This window comes from Carassius auratus, chromosome 17 (genome assembly GCF_003368295.1).
Source record: "Carassius auratus strain Wakin chromosome 17, ASM336829v1, whole genome shotgun sequence".
NCBI lineage: Eukaryota > Metazoa > Chordata > Actinopteri > Cypriniformes > Cyprinidae > Carassius > Carassius auratus.
The window spans coordinates 4,488,748-4,509,565 of NC_039259.1; the positions used below are offsets into that span (position 1 = coordinate 4,488,748).

General features: G+C 35.1%; 1 protein-coding gene across 3 annotated transcripts in view; it reads left to right on the forward strand.

Moving 5' to 3' along the window:
• The window catches only part of prkd3 (protein kinase D3), a 75,046-nt gene that overhangs the window by 25,789 nt on the left and 28,439 nt on the right, over window positions 1-20,818 (forward strand). For all 3 annotated transcript variants that reach the window (XM_026285363.1, XM_026285365.1, XM_026285364.1), the window contains one exon: window positions 18,537-18,675. In XM_026285363.1, coding sequence (XP_026141148.1) covers window positions 18,537-18,675 — 139 coding nt within the window. The remainder of the gene's footprint in view (window positions 1-18,536; window positions 18,676-20,818) is intronic.

Here is a 20,818-nt window from a genome sequence, read left to right on the forward strand (position 1 = left end):
GCAGTGAATGCTCCAGGAATGTCAGTCACAGCGCTTATTAATCGCTGTTTTGAATCCAGCAATTATTTATTTACAATGATAAGATCTGATTATGACAAGTGTGGTATAAAAGCTTTGTTTATTAGAGGAATAATAGGTTAACTGGAAAATGTTAGATCGCGACCATGCTTTAGGACCCCATAGTCTTCATTTACGCGGCTTTGTTCTGGTTTGCCGGTTGGTCACGAATTTCCACAAATTCAGTATATTTAGGCATCGTTTCTTTTCCTAAATCTTCATAGTCTAACCCTCTAATTTCCAAGGTTTATTTTATTATCTTTCGCTTTTAATAACTGTTTTCGCATCTCTTACTGTGGTAAACATGGGAAGGGAAATTAAAGATTTCATGAATTAAGAATTCGTTCGATTTATTAATTTGTTCCCTTATTTCACTTAAATCATGGGTTATTTAGGGAACAAAATTAATGAAACATGGACAATTGCCACATTAATAATTCGTAGGAATGAATTAACAAGTTGTAGGAATGAATAGACTACCTGTCCTGTCACTGTGTCCCGCAGCCCTGCAAAGCGCACGATATAAAACAGTTATCTGATGAAATGATTAGTAACTACATTTCTATTGCATTTAATGTTGAAGAACTTTTATGTTGTTTCTATTTTAATGTACTTTAAAGTTTAAATCACATTAAAAGCTTAATTTGTACATTGTGAATGAATGATGATGCTTTTATATATCGTCACCGTCACTCACAGCCGCTCGCACGTGTTGAGTGCGCATGAGCCGCACGCAGCCCAACATTGAATCGGTTAACCGACCATCGATAGCCTTAATCGATTGCATCTCTTATCGTCAATTAATCGATCATCGATTAATCGTTGACATCCCTAATATGTACACATACACACAAATGCATTGTGTGCCATTCACATTCTTTTCCGCTCTGATGTCTGAGCCTCTTCAAGTTCAGTGAATTTTCAGAAGAGCTTAACATTGATTTGGAGTACATCCATTCAAGCCCCAAAAAAGATCTAGGTATAATAACTTATTATTATTATTATTATTTTTTTTTTAATCTGGTAGAGAATGCCTAAATTAATTTGCTCAAAATGAAAGATCACTTTCCCTTCACAAGTTATGGCTAGTTACAGCATGGAAAGTATGACCAACTCTTTCCTGTAGATATTCTCCAGAGTAATGTCAAACCTAAACCCATTTGAAAGGTTCTCTGGTGAAATGAGTGACTGAGTGATCATGACTTAGCATCCAGTATGGAGGCAGGACATTTTGTGATCTTGTATGTTTATGTTTTCAAATAGGTAGTGTCTGAATCAGAAGCCAACTGCTCGTCAAATTGTATCTTAATTGAACTCCTTTTAGGTTGATTTAAAAAAATATATAATAATAATAATAAATCATTGTATTTTTATAATAATAATTATTATTATTATTATATTAAATTGTTTTATAATATTGTTTTAACATTACTTCTAAAAAATAAGATTAAAAATAATTTAATAATACAGAACTACTTTACAATAAAAATATTGCAATATTTTACAGAACAAGGTACAATGCTAAATATGTCTCAAATTCTTCACTTTGAAATGTTAGACTGGAAACTGCAGGATGACCTTTAAGTTTGTGTTTAATTGACAAAAAAAAAAAGAAAAAAAAAGAAAAAAAAAAGGAATGAATATATATATATATATATATTGCTTTTCGTCAGCTCACAAACCCCCTGCAGTTCCTTACCAAACCCCCTTTTTGGAAACCCTACTTTGAGCTAAATATGCTAAAAGTGCTTTAGATTAATAAGTATGTCTTAATTTTAGGCCATTATCCTCTGTGATGCTGGAGAGATAGTTGAGTGAACATTACATGTCAAATACTATTAAGTTAACTCTAAAGGTGCTGACTTATTTTGTATCAAAATTTGTATTTTTATGGAAGAGATTTCATAGACCGTAAAGGATATCTATGCTACCCTCAAAAATCTATCACATGAATACATTTTAGAAGACAGGATTTTACATCAATACATTTTAGAAGACAGGATATTACAAGAACATTGGCTTCGTACTATTTTTGATGTTTTGCCAACCAGTCTTTTTTTTTATTTTTTATTGTTGTCATGGTTTGCATATGCAGTCATCTTTTCTGTGGCTTGTGTTATTGTCATTTGCTTGCATGTCAAATTTACACCATGATATAGTTTGAAATCACACCCAGATGGTGTGGCACTTTGTCAAGTTTGGCCTCTTACTGCTCAAAAAAAGAAATACAGCTTTCAAGATTTGGCCTTCCATTATTCTCTTTGCAGTTCAGAACCATTGATAACAACAACTCCTAACAGAAAAAATACCCCACTTGCCATGGAGACACAACAATGAAGTTAGTGCACAAAAATGGTGATTTCCTCCTATTATGTTAATAGTGGCACGTTTATACAATGAAAACCATATGGAGTCTTGATGCACCATGCTAACATTATTAATGAAAGTAGTTTGCATAGTTTGGCAAAACTGTTATGAGCTGTTTGCATTTCCTGTCTATCAAGCCAGTAAGCGATCTGCTTCGCTGATAGTCACACCACAAAGAAGTGTAAAAGGCCTTTAGACACTCATAATCTGGTCCTCTCTGAAAATGTACCGATAACCATACCGTTGATCAATCAATGGGAAAAGAAAAATGCTTTCTAAGGCTATGTTCACACTTGGCATCTTTTCGAAGCTGCCAGCATCTGTTTTATATTATAATCCTATGGAGTCAAACGTGTTAAAAAAAAAGTCCTTAACGCTTTTTAAAACGCCACCACTGGCGTCTTTTTCTGCAGCTCTGAGCATCTTTTCAAGTTGAAAAAAATGTAACTTTTCTGAAAAAATGCCCTACATCAAGCGCCTTTTTGACAGCTGTCTAATGACACATTTTTTCCAGTGCTTAATTTGTAAATTGCGAGGTCCCGGAACAAAGCGAGGTAACGGATCCGGCATGTGATTACAGGAGGGAGAGGTAACGGAACAGTCGCACAATCACATTGCTGGACCAGTTTAAGTGATTTTAAGAGCGTGCACCAGTTGCGTCTGTAAGGTCATGAATAACAAAGGCATGTGATTTTAAATCAACACTTTCTAGGCCTAAAATCGTTTTGAAAAAGTTTAATTTTATTTTTAAATCTCTGTGTAATAGTTGTATTTAATCAGGTCCTAAATTTCTGTGGGGGACTATGTGTAGCTATATCGCAGGGTTTCAATAATTATCGCCGCTTTCAAGTTTATAATGAAGGCAATTCCTGAATTTATTCAACATAGCTTAGATTTTAATAATAAAATAAATAGATACAAACTATTATATTGAATCAGTCATTCGAAACCAGTCTTCGAATCCATGAACTCGGAGCGCGCTTCTCATCAGCACATCTTGTCTGTACTAACGCGACCTGCTACACGTAATTAAACAACACTGCGTCGTCAGTGTTGGTGTTGTATCAGACATGTGCAATTAACATCAGGCTATATAAAAACAAGCTCAAATGGAGTTAACAAGGTCTTTGGCGGCAAATGAGGAGATCTGTGTTTTGTCTGCATCCGAGGCAAGTCCAGAGCATTATATGCTAGCATCACCTTTTACAGGCTATATAACGTTTATTATTGCTATATGGGCGATTATTATTATTGTTTTTTTGTACACTTGGCCAAAATCTCGTGATATAAATGATAAAGCGCTTATGCACAGAATATTTAAAACGTACAAAAGTATATTGGCTAGATGGCAAAAAAACTACTTCTCCAGTCTTCAAACACACAGACAATAGCCTTTACAGACATAATGTTTGAGTAAAGAAAATGCTGAACTATTCAAACAGTTATGCGTTTACCCTTGCATTGAGAATAAGCGGAGATCTGTCTCCTCCAGGCTGTGTCAATCTGAGTGAAGGCGGGGGAAGGGACGAGGTTTCACGAGAGCTTGAGGATCTAATGTGAAGTTTACTGACAAGTTCTTTTAAATACTTATCATTGGTTAAATATTTTTAAAACCCTCTGATTTAAAATAATAATAACAAATTATAATAGAGATGTTAATTTTGGATAATTTTTCATGGCACTTATCTGTTTGCCATAAGAAACGCCGCCCCTGGAGGAGGGGGATCCTCCAAATGAGGTGCTGGATCCGATTTCGGAGGTTCCGGATCCGGCTTGTTCCAGCACAAATTACACCCTGGTTGTTTCCATAACAACAAAAACAATGGGATAAAAATTAGAAGATAGCTGGTAGACCGATCATACTAGTTTCGGAGCACAAGGAGATGTACGATACGAGTACAAAACTCTAGTCAAAAAAAAAAAGTGCATCATCCAACCAGAGCTCCTGGACTAAATTGTTGGACGCACCATGCAGTTTCTTTCTGTGAAATGACATTACCAACTCCATTAACTCCAAAAGCCGACATTTCTGCAGCACACAGCGCTTGGCTACCTTTGCTGCTGTTGTTATAGCAACAAAAGATGCCCTTTGCTGTAACCAAAACGCTGCCAGCTTTTTATTTTAAGAAAAAATGGTTGTCAACTTTTTCTTGTCAAAAAAAGATGCCAAGTGTGAACACACCCTTAGAAGTTAAAAAGATATGATATCTGTGAGCTGCTATAAAGTGTATATAAGTTGTATTGGACCATGTATTGCTTTTTAGTAATGTAATATTAAAAAAACATTTGTAATTATGTGTGTGTGTGTGTGTGTGTGTGTGTGTGTATGTAAGTATATATATATATATATATATATATATATATATATATATATATATATATATATATATGTGTGTGTGTGTGTGTGTGTATGTAGATATATGTATATATGTATGTAGATATATGTATGTAGATATATGTATATGTATGTATATTCTCATATGTATATGTATTCTGCTCAACTAGGCTGCATTTATTTGTACATTTGTAAAAAATGCATGTCTGAAGCTTGATTAAAGAAGGGAATCTCAAACATGGCCAAAAATATTATTTTACTAACTTATTAATTTTAAGTAAAATTGTTATGCATTGGTATAATGTCTGCTAGAATGTTAAACAATTTTCAGTGTTAAATATTTTTAAGTTGTTGTTTTGTGGTTGATTTTCTTTTAAAAAACAAAACAATAAAAAACACATTTTGGCTATTAATTTATGCAATGGTGAAAAAATACTTTATTTTTATAAATGTAACCAGTACTAATTGCCTTATGTATTTCATTACTAAGTATTTCTGTCACTGAGTTCTCATGCCAATAGCTAGAATTCTTTTCAGAAAACAAATAATGCATAACTCACGTTTATATAATAATGTAATTATTATAGCTTTGTGGTCAAAAGTTTTTTTGTGATCAGAGAATGTATGTGGGAGACAGAAAGAGCATGAGATAAAGGAAGAGAATGACAGACATATAGATACAGACAAAAGTGAGAAAGGAAAGAAATCAATGAGGAAGCTGGAGGGAGAGCCATCACTGGTAACAGGAGTGAAATATGAGCCAAATGATGAGTGCTGCTCACTCCGTCCCAGCTGCTCTGCTGGGACTGGACCAACCACCCATGAGCTGGAGAAATCACTGCACCGCATAACACATTATTACTTGTATATTACACATTATTATGCCTTGCTTTTGGATATTGGTGGTTATTTAGACTTACCAACATAATTAACTAAGAAAAGCGTTTACATTTATGCATTTGGCAGATGCTTTTTTTTTCCCACAGCGACTTAAAGTAGGGGGAAAAAAAGCAGTTTGTCACAGTATTTGTAGTATCATTCCAGGTTAATTAGACCGCTAGATCAGGAAACAAGCTTGGACAGAGAAAAAATGCAGAGAATAAAAAGAAGAGTTTTTTTTTTAATTTTTTTTTTGGTGTGTGTTAAAGTGCATTGGGTTAAGGTTGTGGCGTGGTTAAGTGCTTGTGAAAGAGGTGATGGTCTCAGTACATAGGGTGGATGTTGGCAGCTCGGTCCACCAGAATGGAGGTAGTATTTTCATTTGCAGATTGGTCTGTGCAGTACCGCATCGAGTCGACCACAATTTATGAAGTGTAAGATCACTATGTAGGGTGGGGCGGATGCATAATTTCTCACCCCCCATAACTCATTAATTAATGTGTTAACTACAGACCTTATTATTATTATTATATTTTTTTAAAGAAACAAATATGGAAATTGCTCGAGCTTCACACTCAATTAAAGAATGTCATTTACAGATTTAGTATTCTTTTGTTCTGTTTGACTTCTGAATTGCAAGAAACAGACTTGGATATATTTCCATATCCAATGATCTTCTCTTCTCCAAGAGTAGAGATGCACGATTAATCGTTAAAAAATCTCGTTCTTGATTCAGACACCCTCTCGATCTCATTTCTAAATGACAAAGATTCCCCGAGTCTGTTAAACCTTTGACAAAGTCTTACCGGATCATTCAAATCCATATTCGCACTGCCGCTGACACAGTGAGAGCTCTTACCATGTTTGGTTAAAAAAAACATCTTCACAAACTGTTTTTTCAACTACACAGTAATAGTTATGTCTAACAGTCATTTATATTATCACAGATATACTGGGATAAAGTTTATAGTTCAGATATAAATATTGATGTCTATATTATTGCGATCAAAATAGACCAAAACAACTTCAATACCGTTCGTGTCGATGGCACTGTTTCACCACTAGATGTATTTGTCAATGAATACATTTTTCATTCAAGAGAATGTTCAAAAAAACGCTGATTCATTCAGTAATGAAACAAGTGAAGTACACTGAAAAAAATGTTATGTTGAATTTACTTAATTTTATTACATCAAGGGGTTGCACAAAATAAATTTATCTAAATCCAGATATATTTTTTAAGTTGAGTGAATTTATATTTTATAAGTTGAGTTTACTTATATCTTATAAATTGGTTGTACTTATATTTTATACATTGAGTTTATTAATCTCTTTCAGTAATCTCAGATTAATTATTAATAATTTTAGCTAAACTATTTTGAGTAGAATTTACTCAAATTAATTGTGCAACCAGATCAATTTAATTGTTTAATTTCTACATATTAAAATTAATTTTATCCCAATATTTTTTTTAATCTATTGTATCTTTCATTAATATTCAGACAAATAAAGCAAACCCAATATTTTCATCTCTAACTTTATTTTTCTTATCCAAGAAATGTTTGCTCTCCAAACAAGAGTGCCTGTAATGTAACTCAGTAGTCACCATTTCTCCGAGACCTCAATACATGGTACACCACACACAATGACGGTAACAATCAGTGAATAGTGTTTGAGTATAAATGGGTCATTTTGAGTAGAAAATGAACTTCAGGGGTCACAAAAATGAATATCACTAAAAGTAACATCAAAAGCAACCATAAAACTGTGTAAATACAACTCGAAAACTGTGAAAAATGTAACATTTTTAATTATTCATGCCCCAGTGCATGATGGGAAATACACTGAAAAAAAAAAGATTAATTGAATTTACTAAAAAAATATATATTTAAATATAGCTAAAATAAATTTATTGCAACAACTTACCATATTTTTTTTTTAGTAAATTCAATGAATCATACCATCATAATCATAATTTGTTTAAAACCAATTAATAATTATTAATTAAAATCATAAACTAAATTTAAATGGATTAAATAGCAAAATTAAATTACGCTTAATTTAATTGGGGCCATAATATTTTTTTTCAGTGTAGGTTTAAGAGTGAGTCGTTGAATCAGTGATATAAACAACTTTTTTATCATTCTAATATAAAAACTGGGGTTTTAAATGTATTGTATATCCACTACCAGTCAAAAGTTTTTGAAACATAAGATGTGTAATGTTTTTTTTTAAGTCTCTTCTGCTAACCAACCCTGCATTTATTTAAAAAAAACATTGTTGTTGTTGTTGTTGAAACAGATGAGTAGAGGTTTTTTTTTTTTTTTTGATCGGTTTGATCAGTTCAAAAGAATGCAATTTATGTCGAATAGAAATATTTTGTTATAAATGTCTTTGTCACACTTTATCAATTTAATTAATCCTTGCAAAATAAAATCAATAATTTATATACTTGTGAAAATGATAATAGTAATAATAATAATAATAATAAAATAATCATAGGATAATCGTGATCTCTATATGAGACCAAAAAAATCGTGATTCTCAATTTATCCAGAATCGTGCAGCCCTAACCAAAAACATTGTTAACAAACAGTGGTCCCAAGTTATGGTGTTACCAACATATTTCAATGTTTCAGTGTTTCTCGAAACCACAGTACAAATTAACATTTGCAGAGCACAAGGCAAACTTGAGTGGTTGGTTTTACAACCTGGGACCTGTGGTTAGAAGCATAGTTTGACCTGTAAGAGGTCATAATGTTAGTTCAATACAATGATGGATTTGTTACTGCAGTTGCAGGAACCAGACATGTCTAGCTGGTTAATTTTTCCAATGATGCTTCATACTAGGGTAGCTAAGCAGTAAGTTATGTTGTCGTATGGAAAATGTACCCTGGATTAGGGATGCACCGGTTGACCAGCCATAACTCGGAACCGGCTGGTTTTTTATTAAAATACGCGATCTTCAATCAGCCGGTTTTTGGTCTTTTTTCTGAGATTTTTTCCAGAAGTGTGCCCGCGTGCACAGATTACATTGTAATCATTAGCTATCATGTCATTTGTGTGGAAGTATTTCGAAATCTGTGCAGGACACGGACAGCCATTCAGCACTGGAAGTGCAGAGCTACTTGTCTGAGGCACAGATAGCAGGAAGCGAACAGCCGTTGGTGTACTGGCGCACAAATAAGAGTCCCTTTCCTGCTCCCTGAAGCTGCGATAGCGTACTGTACCTGTCCCTGTCCCTGCACAAGCAGAGACAGTGAAGGGATTTTCAGCTCAACTTCTCGCATGTTGGATGAGAAACTAAACTTACAAAACTGAAAAGCTATTTTTTTTTTTTTTGTAAAGGAGAACTTGTATAGATGTTTGAAAAGCTAGAAGCAAAGTCAGTTCTGTAGGATGATTATTTTTATTTTACCTTAAAATTACATCTACTTAATTTGATTTAAAAATCACCTGCTGTAGCACACTGAAAAAAAGTTTTCATTCATCCAATTAAAACATTTTAGGGTAATGATTCACATCTATATTTTTTAACTTGAGACTTATTTATTTTTCACATGTGAATCATTACCCTATTTTTTTTTTTTTAATTGGATGAATGAAACACTTTGCATATTTATTCACACCAACATTATTTGATTTTAACATTTTGGAACAATGTATTTATATAGCATACTTATTTAGACTCACTGGTAAAGACCTTTTTTTTTTAAACCAAATTTAAAAACTAAAACAAATACTAAATTGATTAAGAAACCTCTTATTGAATGTGTGTTGATTGTGTTGTTTGGACTGTAGAACTATGCAGTTTTTGCCTTTTAATTTCACATGGTTACAGTTAATCTTTTAATTTAAGGCCAGTTCTATGTAGTTTCAACCCAATTCAAAAGCTAAATGCTGATGTCTGTACCATCTGTGTTTTTATTGAATGTAGGCTACATACTGTACAGTTACTGCTGTTAATTTCAGATTGTTACAGTTATTGTTTTTTTTATTAGCCAAAATACAGTTTGGCCTATTAAATACCAAATAAACATCTTGTTTATGCATACTTTCCTTTCTTCTTTGTTGCTTAAAGAAAAAAATAAAATCGGTATCGGAATCGGCCAAGAAAAATCATGATCTGTGCATCCCTACCCTGGACCAGTTTTTGTTGCTTTAGAAAGTGGGAGTATAGAGTCTAACCACTTTCATGGTTCTTAAAGTTTTGAACCCTATAATTGTGTTGAAAAAAAGTTTTGGAACAACATGATTTTCTGTAAATTTTTGGGTGAACTATTTATTTAAAGGGGGGGTGAAATGCTCGTTTTCACTCAATATCCTGTTAATCTTGAGTACCTATAGAGTAGTACTGCATCCTTCATAACTCCAAAAAATCTTTAGTTTTATTATATTTATAAGAGAAAGATAGTCTGTACTGTTTTTTCCCGGAAAAACACGAGCCGCTGGAGGTGTGACGTGTGGGCGGAGCTAAAGAATCACGAGCGCGAGTAGGCTTTTGCGTTGAGAGCGTTTGGAAGCTGTGACATTACCGTGAGGAAAAAACATTATCCAAAACAAACCATGGCTAACAGTCAGATTCAGCGTATATTTATGATCCAGAATCAGATCCAGAGGCTGAAATTTAACAAGAGCAGCAGCAGCAACGACTACAGCAGGACGTCTGTATGTGGTATGTATTCAAACTGTATATATTTGCTTCCACTTTATGTCGTCTTTTTTTTTTTTTTTTTTTTTTAAGCTGTACATGTGGAAAGTGCAGTTTGATGCCAACATCGCATGTTGTTTACTTGATGTGCTTACGCACCGATAGCTAAGTTAACAACACAGAGATATTTGAAGCAGTTTTACTCACCGCATGTGGTTCCAACACACGATCGTGACCCTTTTTCGTTGGGATTGCATTATCCTCAAGAAATAAACGATATGAAAATCCGGCGTCAAACTGGGCCTTGTTTGTAAAACAAGCATCTTCGAAACGCAGGGAACAAACAAAAACACTTGCACAACTCCGTTGATGCTCTGTAAAAATAAACTCCATCCACTGGTCCCTTAATGCTGTTTATTTAATTTTTTTGGGGGGTGGGGTAATCTGTGCAGGGTTGTCTTGCCCTGGCAACCAAAAACACGCTTCTTCTGTGACATTTCACTCTCGCTCTGATCAGTGAATGTCTCTGCTCTGCTATACGGGAGCGCGCGCTCTTCCGGCAGAAGTTCCTTAAGACCCATATAAGGAAATTCCGCACCATCTAACGTCACACTGAGCCATACTCGAAAAAAAACTTTCCGAAACTTGTGACAAACCGGAAGAGGTATTTTTGGAACAAAAATACTCGTTCAAACGTACAAATTAATTTTTGAAACTTTGTCCATGTTTAGCATGGGAATCCAACTCTTTAACAGTGTAAAAAAACTCAGTATGCATGAAATAGCATTTCACCCCCCCTTTAACCAAATGTTTGGAAGTCGAAAGTTAGTCATGAAACCCTGACCGTACAAGCCAGATCTTGTCCAGTAGGACTGTATGTAACTGTTTTCACTAGCTAGCAGTATTGTAATACTGAACTGCTGTAAGTTACTGCATTGACCAGTGCAGTGTGTCATTTACTGTGTGTGCCACCAGTTACCTGTTTTTGGTTCTGTAGCATGTGTGTGCATTACCTCGTCAAGCATGAACATTTTCATTTTTATCCTGATCCGAGTTAAAGAAACAAAATGATAACATTTTTGTCAGATGTTATAGCTGATTTGGAATATGTAAAACTGCAACACTGTGTGCCAGCTAGGGAACATTACCAAAATGGCCACAGAGTGAGCAGACTTGCCTTAAAAGTACTTCAGTCCTGCCCCAAATTTATGCCATTGGTTAGAAGCCCAGAAGCTGAAAGTCAGGCTGTTCAAACAAACATCTTGTTTTGAAAGTGCCACAGTGTTTACACTCTCCAGGGCAATTAACCAACAAATGGCTTGAGACTTAAATGATTAAATCCCATGACTTGCACAGTGCTTATGAGTGGCTCTGCTTCCATAAATCAGCTTTAAGGACTACGCACACTCACAGAATCTGTAAGGAGTTTCTTTCTCTTCATGTGAGAACCAGAAACCAGAGCCTGTCTGTTTCTTCTCTTTTTACTTGTTAGTCGTCTGAATGTGGGCAACATTTTTAGCTTCTCCTAGCTCCCCGGTGGTGGTGTGGCTTGCTGTGGCCTCTCCCAGCCGCTAGCCTGGCCACCAGCTGGCGATCAGAGGGAATGGGAAATGTAGGGTGGAAGGTGTGCGGGCCATGCCAGCAGGAGGAAGTTGAAGGGTCCAGGTCCAGACTTGGGCACAGAGCAGAGAGGGAAGCTCACCATGACTCCTCCCTCAGGAAGGATGCATGTCGGGAGCAGCCTGTAAAACGTCAGGGGTATGACATAAGTTAAAGGTAACCTATGGAAGCAGGTTTGCTCTTTTAATAGCGGGGGTTGTTCTGTTTTCAAGTCAGTGAAAGGTCAAGAAATAGCAAGTTCTGAACCAGAAATCAGTTGATTCATTTTGGTTTGTTCTGTTCATCACACAAAGCTACTGTCTGTCTACAGAAGATGGAAAGCAGTTACATTTACATTGTCATTTAGCAGATGCTTTAATCTAAAGCGACTTGCAAATAAGGAAAATGGAAGCAATCAAAATAAAAAAAAGAGCATTGATATGCAAGCACCAAGCTTACTGCAGTGCACGTAGTAAGGTTTTTTCCAATGCAAATTGTTGGCTTTTTTTTTTTTTTTATTTGGACAAGCAAATATTTGATCCTCTTTGGAATGGTGCCTATAAATAAAGTTGATATACTTGAACAAATCTAGAGTAATTTTTTTTTTCAATTGTTTATTCAACAGAAATATCAATAGGTGTTAAGGGTGGCCGATGTGGCAGAAATACAGTGGGGCAAATATTTATTTGATCCCCTGCTGATTTTTTACATTTGCCCACTTAGAAAGAAATTAAGGGACTGTAATTTTTATGATAGGTTTATTTTAACGTATAGAGACAGAATACCAACCAAAATAATCCAGAAAAAAAAAACAAATTATATAAAGGTTAGAAATCGATTTGCATTTCAGTGAATGAAATAAGTATTTGATCCCCAAGCAAAACATGACTTAGTACTTTGTGCAGAAACCCTTTTTGGCAAGCACAGAGGTTAGACGTTTTTTTTTTTTTTTTTGTAGTTGGTCACCAGGTTTGCACAGATCTCAGGAGGGATTTTGATCCACTCTTCTTTAGAGATCCTCTCTAAATCCTTCAGGCTTCTTAGCTGTTATTTGGCCATTCAAAGTTTGCATTCAAAGTTTGCTGATGGTCTTGTAGCCCATTCCAGCCTTGTGCAGATCTACAATCTTTTCTCTGACATCCTTTGACAGCTCTTTGGTCTTGCCCATGGTGGTGGAAGAGGTTGGAATGGAAGATACAGATTGTGTGGACAGGTGTCATATACACCTAACAAGCTGGCATTAGGAGTAACTTCTTAAAGTGAAAGGACTACGGTGTTCCACATGGGCACATAACCAATCTGTGGGAGCCAGAATTCTTGCTGGTTGTTAGGGGATCAAATACTTATTTCACTCACTGAAATGCAAATCAATTCAGACTTTTGCATTGTCTTTCTCATTATAGATGCATGCACTTTGATACCAGCATTTACGAAACTTACTAGCAGATCCTTTGGTTAAATGTAGGAAATCTAGAATTACATTTTTTTGGACTCCGTTGGAATCACGTCTCGCACAAGAGAGTCGTATGTTTAGAAAGAAATGTAAAATTAATGTATTAATTTAATTTTCTAAAAATATCTCGAGACTTTATGTTGAGTTATTGTTCCCCATCCCAATGCATCTCATGTTTTTAAATGAAAAAAAATGTATCCTGTGTGACTGGTTTTCCGCCCTTTTTATTTATTTAACAATGCATGCATACATGATGCTGTTTTGTTTATAGTTCTTTAAGCAACTTAATTAATAATAATTGGTTCATAAACATTATTTTAAATATTACCTTTTTTTTTTTTCAGTCATGTATTCTAATGCTTTGAATAAACATGCAGTAATATTTTGCTCCAATGCGCTGTTTTGAGGCCTCAGAAGAGAACCAAAAAGCTTTTCTTTAGTTTGGGGTTTGCGTGGCCCCGGTTTATGTTGTACCAGTGGGCCCTGTTTGAAAGTGTTTCGTATGTTTTTATATGTTTGTTCTGTCTATTTGTTCATCAACATGCCCGCCACGTCCCAGAATGCAACGCGGTGCCCAACCCCTATTAGGCGCGGTCACTTTAAGAGACAGTGAATGCATTCAATATAAAACACGTCAAAAAATGTTCTCAACTGTTTACTTTAACTTAAGACATAACTTAGATATAATTTTTTTCGAACATACTATCCAAGACGGGTATTTTCACGCGCACCGAGCACAGCGCGCGAGTAACCAGCTACTCAGTTCAGCTTTTCCACGTCTTGTGTTTGAATGCTTTAAAGTCTTTTAAATTGTTCCATTTGCAAGTGGCAAGGCTTAATAACACGTGAAAATGATACGCTTTCGTGTCGACATGCCGCAGCGTTCTGTCAACTGTCCTGAAATCTTTTTAGACTGGCCTAAGCCAGACGGTTGAGATCGACTATTAAAGGTGGTATATTTTTTTCTATTGAAAGAGCGATCATAGCTCAATATCAGCAGTTATTTTATCTATGTTCGTAACATTTCTTACATATTATTGCTCAGTGTAAGAGATAAATAGATTAAAGGTAAACAGTACCAGTACGAGTGATGTGAATTAGTCATACCATCTTTAAATTATTGTGAAATAACCAAAATAACCGACATTGGAAAATTAGAGGTCAGAGGTTCTAAATTTCGGTTTTGATTACTTTGATTAATCGTCCAGCCCTACTCTGCAGTCTAATCGGTACGACAACAAAGTATAGTGAGAGAGGTTCTAGAGCAAATTTTAGCAACCTTCTTACCTTCAAAAATAGGCGAGGAGCATATGTATTTAGTAAAGCTGTCAACCATGTCGCTACACAAATGCGCTGTCAGAACATATTCATACATATACATACATTTTTTTTATTTTGGTCGTGTATGCAGACTTGCGGACCACTTATGTGCACCCCTGGTTATGATTTAATATGATTTAGTAATAGATTTACGCTTTAAGTTAGGTAGTCTGTCATCAATGACATTAGCAAATTGGAAAAGGATTGAAACCACCTTTCATTTTGCTTGCTCTAATAAATGCTGCTGCCTGCCAACTGCGATCTACAATAAAATGATGTTGTACCATGTTTTTTTTTTTTTTTTTTTTTCTATATCATCATAAATATCGCTATGGCTCATATTCTTCAAATATCGTGATATAATTTTGAGGCTATATCACCCACCCCTAATATGCAATAGGAATTGAATCTTGTCATTGCTAGTTTCCAGCAGAGAGCTAACATTTGATCTGCTGTTGATGTCTGTATACATCTTCAGCAGACAACTCCAGCCAGAATGGGGTCATTCAAAGAGCCAAGGGATGCTCTTTTATCTGCTATGAATGAAATGAGATGCAGATTAGATCCAATGTCCAGCTGTGTCAAATGAGTTTATATAATTCAACAGAAAGACCAAGGCTTTTTATGTTTCTTGTACATTAAGGGATGTAGCAAGCCTAGCAGCATGGAATTATGTTGGTTTTAACATGACCAAGCCATTTTATGGATTTCAGCTGCATTTTGCAGATTAGTTATTTTAATATCATTTAAGTAGTGGAAAAGAGTTTGCCTGATATAATATGTATTATGCAATGTGTGCAATCTGTGTGGTTGTTTTAGTGATTGATGCAGATTACAGTGTCTAGATACCAGGATGTTTGATATAATCAATATTATACTCTCAAATGGCCAAATATTGGCCAGTTAATCCACCTGTTTTATATTTTGGTCAATCACTAAACCCACACTCTTATCTCTTTCTTTGCTAATTTGTTGATTGGACTAAAGATGTCTGTTATGCCTAGAGATTTATAAGGGTTTTTATTTTTTGATGTTGGTTAAAAACATTTGAGTGTGTTTCAATCAGCTCCCCAGCTCCTGGGCGCTTGAATCAAAATGTTATAAAGGAGCATAGTGAGCATTGATGCTCCCTGGTTTTTGTGGTGCATTGTTGGATATTTCAGGGAGTGAACGTTCCAGTGCAAGGATTTTGACATTTATCAAGTTCATGGATAATTGTGCATGCATTTGTTAGTGAATTTGAGATTAATTTCATCCCATACAGATCTGTGAGCGGTGAGTGAGTTAAATGCATTGATAATTTTAACGATTTTTTCTTAACCCAAATTACCAATTGTAATCAGGGCTGTCAAAATGGCTGCATTTGAATTTTGTACTTAATATTATCAATATATTATACAATATAAAAGGCATAATTTCTCTCCTGAGGCCGCAAGAAGGCACAACGACTTACTACTAAAATTACTAATGCTCGTTTCTTCAAAGCAATAAAATAAAATGCCTATCTTTGAAAAAAGTGCATTATGTTAAATTTGTTATAGTGTTTATATACCATCTATAATTAATTAATTTGCTTAATTATTAAAAAAAAGCATCATGAATGTATGTATTTAATACAAAGGACCGAAAACCAATCACAAAGAGTAATTTTATATTTAAAAAGACAGGATGCAGTTGGATGGGAAAACCACGAATGTGGATTTTTATTTTAAATTAGACAAATACTTACAAGTTATAATGATTTGACAGCCCTAGTTGTAACGTGTTAAATTAATAGATCTACTTTAAATGCAGTTGTACTGATAAACAACATTTTCCTTTCCTTTATTATTTCAGTGCATTTTTCTCATTTTTAATGACAGTTGATTGTGAGATCCTGGTCTGAAGTACACAGCTGGTCCGGAGCCAGACTGGGATTTCTGCACACAGGTGACATTGGGGCAATGCCAGAAACATTGACCGTGAATTTGATTGGCCCTGGCATTATGGGCAGTATTGTTTTTGGTGCATTGTGTGTCAGGACCCAGCCGGGAAACAGCTGTGTCAGATGGATTTTTTTCGTTGGCAGTGAGACGCACTGCATCCAGACCCTTCAGCAAGGGGCAGCTTTGATCCTCACCCGTCCATTACTATGCCCCCTCTCTTCCTCTCCATCATCTTTCATCCCCTCATTTCTGATATCCAATATTTCCGCTTGGCCTGTTGTGAAAGGTTTCCTCACAAGATGGCAAACGCCAAAGAAATGTTTGGTAGAAAAAAGAAAACCAGAAAAGATAGAAATGTCTTATTCTGATATATACTAAATAGTGTGTGTGTGTGTGTGTGTGTGTGTGTATATAATGCAGCTTTGAAGTATTGACTCGATTTGACATATTCAGTGATTCTTTCTCTATATACTCCCAATGACCCTTCAATTAAAAAAAAAAAAAAAAACATGTAGCAATCCCAAAGATTCCAGATTACACCAGAGACATGTCAGGGTGAAATATTCTGCCTCCAGTCTGAATGAAAGGGTGTTTGGGATTCTTGATAAGAGGAAATACCTCAGAATGGGCTGTGATCGTATCCTGACAGGACTTCTAACCTCTGACTGTGGGACGGTTCATTTTGGAATGTTTATTCTTTCCTCTTAACTTAGTTTACTAAATTAACTAGCTCCAGCTAACATACAAAGTCAGTTGCCCGAATTCCTGGCCATAACGGAGTTGTACACTGCAGAAAAAAGAGGTTTAGAATTTACCTCGAAACAAACTTCACTCAGAAATTGTTAGTAAATTGCACTAATAATGACAAAGAAATAGTACTGAAAATTGAAATAGTGTATTCTTATGAAAGTTTCAACCTTTCAACATTTTTACAGTCTATTTAAAAATAGAGAAACTGCTAGCTTTATGTGCAAATATTTTGCTCTTTTAATGAACATATTTAGGCATGTTAAAAATGCGGAGAAAAATGACATTTAAACAAGGGTTATGAGCTTTCTTTTGGTGTTTGGCAATTGTTCCACGTGAAGAAGAACTGTGCTGCAGGAAGTGGAGAACAGTAGTGTGACTCATCACTGTGGGCTTGATTTCAGCAGATGTTTTTCAGACCTTCCCTTTGCAGGGCTAATATTCCAGACTCTGCTCGGCTCCGCATGCCTCCCAGCTTTAGTAATCTCCTTAGAGGCGAGCCATTGCTGAAAAACAGGGCCTGGATGTTTCTCTCTGTCTTTCTCTTGTCATGCTGTCTTTGGCTCAAGCACAGGAATTAGGATTCATCACACATTATTACATGGATTTCTGGAATACTTGATTCTGAATGGTCATGTGTGTCTATGTGTACTTTTGCGTAAGCAATAATTCAGTGCTGTCCATACTTTTAGAATTTTATACTTTCTCATTTTTAGGACTCTCTCTCTCTGTGTCTGTCTGTCTTTATTAAAGAGAGAACTTAAAATAGTGGAAGATATGTTGTATTGTTGCTAACTAACTTTTCCATAGAAAAATTGAACAACAATAATAATGTTGTACAAATGAATGTATAACATTGTTGCTATTTTCAACAGCTTTCAACTTTTACTTCTGAATAGAAGCTTTAACTTTTGAGTAGCTTTAAAATGAACATGGAAAATAGTCAAATGATCATTATTGTAAAAGAATGCATTTTGTTGACTAACATTAATATTTTATTTATAGAATAACTATATTATACATGAGAAACCAAGTCATTATGAATTTGAAACTTCTAAATATGAAATATAAAAATTCTAAATATGAAATCTGAAATACTAAATTCCTTTGTACTGTAGTTATGTAAACTTACTGATCAAGAAAAGAAACTCTTTTGATGTTTGATTTTATTATTAATAACCAATCCCATGCTCTCCTCCTCAGTTCCCAGAATGTGGATTCTTTGGCTTGTATGATAAGATCTTGCTCTTCCGCCATGATCTGAACTCGGACAACATCCTCCAGCGGCTAACATCGGCAGAGGATATCCATGAGGGAGATCTGATTGAGGTCGTCCTGTCCGGTGAGTTGGGCTAGCTGTGGCTTTATTAATATATAGACAATAGATTGTACTGGAAAAAGTAAGACTTTAAAACAACACCGTTACTGTTCTCATAAACAAACTCATCTATTTCATTAATCATACACAACCATTCAGCCATTGGGTTCAGTGACTTTTGAAAGAAGCTAATACTTATAATCAGCTATAATGCATTAATTTGATCAAAATTAACAGTAATTTTCACAACAAAACATTCATTTTTTGTAATAATCATTAGGACATAATGTTTACAAAAGATTACCATTTCAAATAAAATGACCCCACCTCCAAACTTTTATTTATCAAAAAATCAGTTTCCACAAAAATGTAAAGCAGAACAGCTGTTTTCAACACAGATGAAACTTTCTTGATCAGCAAATCATCATATTGAATGATTTCTGAAGGAAAATTCTGCTTTGCATTACTGGAATAAATTGATAATTGTAATATTTCACATTATTGTAGTTTTACTGTATTTTTGATCAAATAAATGCAGTCTTGGTGAGCAGAAGAGATTTCTTTTAAAAAATGTTAAAAAATATATTTAAAGTGTATATTAGTGTATATGGACCATATTGGTTAGATATTAACTAACAAGATGTTTTATCAGAAGCAGCAGAATGGTGACATTTTGTCATTTTTGGAACCTTGTAAAGGGTACTGTATTTACCCCTGAATTTAAAATATCAGTTCAGGGATGACAAATGAAGAACCATACAGCTACAATACAGGAGCTTCAGGTCATCTTGACTGTAGTTTACAGTATGTTCTTTAAATATTGCAATCACTAATAGCTTTGCAGCTGGTTACATTGATGGTCGTATATTGCTAGCATCTCTGCAAGACGGAACAGATCAGTTTAACTCTGTAATTAGATTGTAGTTGGTTATGGCACATGTGTACCAGATGGAGGGGCCCATGTTAATCTAGTCATTGTGAACTTCAGGTGGTTTCCCTTCAAATGCCTGTTAACATAGGCAGGTCAATTCCCTTGAGACCACCTATCACGATCAGTTTTTCTAATTTTACCACATGCTCTATATAAAGAGCCATGTGTTGAAAGATTTATGATTTAAGGGTTCTGTTTACTTGAGAAGAACAAGTGACTTTGTCAGATACATTTATGGAATAAATATGTTAGATCCCGGACTATCCAGTTCTGCTGTCACTTAGTGCAGTAAGGCCCCAACACTTAGGGTTTGAGCTCATCTTTGTTCCCGTGCAGAATGGTTTGTACATCCTGTGTAGGCCTTCTCTATGAAGATTGATCTTCCTGTCGGTGGTGTGTTCACATGGGAGCTGTACAGCACACCTGCTCTTCACATCCTCTTCACTCAGTGGCAAACACACACATTCAAGTGTCCGGCACTGGAAATCAACACAATATGCATGACTGATTCCAAGCCAGTATTCTGGATTGTTCCGTCTAAAGTCCCCAGCGCTCTTCCAGAACTCAGATCCTTATTCATGAAAGTTTTCCTGAGGTTATTGAACCTATGCTTTGAACACATTGTGTGAAACCGGTTAAAGGGATAGTTCATCCAAAAATTATAATTTGCTGTTAATTTACTCCCCCTCGGGCGTACGAGATGTAGGTAATTTTTTTTTTTTTTTTTGTGAAACAGTTAAGATTTTAAGCTGATACCATTGACTTCTGTGATTTAATAAAAAGCAAGTCCATCTTTGAGGATAAAAAAAAAAAATTAAATCATATCAAGGAACACAGAAACCACAGCTCCTGACGATATAATGAGGTCTTACAAAGCAAAAAGATGGGTCTGAGTAAGAAGCTAAACATTATTTGCAAAAATATTACGTGTTATCAAGAGCCTCAAGCCTTGGTCAAACTAAACTAATGAATGTGAAATTGTTTTGCATGCTGCAATAGTCTTGATATGACGTCACACTGTGTAGCATCTTTTAAAACAACTATATTCAACACATAACAAATTATAATGCATCTAAATGTAAAAACATACAATACAAACATACGCACGGTATCACGTGACCAAGCTTGAACTTTGGAATCCAGTGAAATGTGAAACTTTTCGCATGGCCAAGCATTTCTGGTCTGATGCATTTACATGTGTATTAATGGAAGTCAATGGAAAAGAACATAGTGACC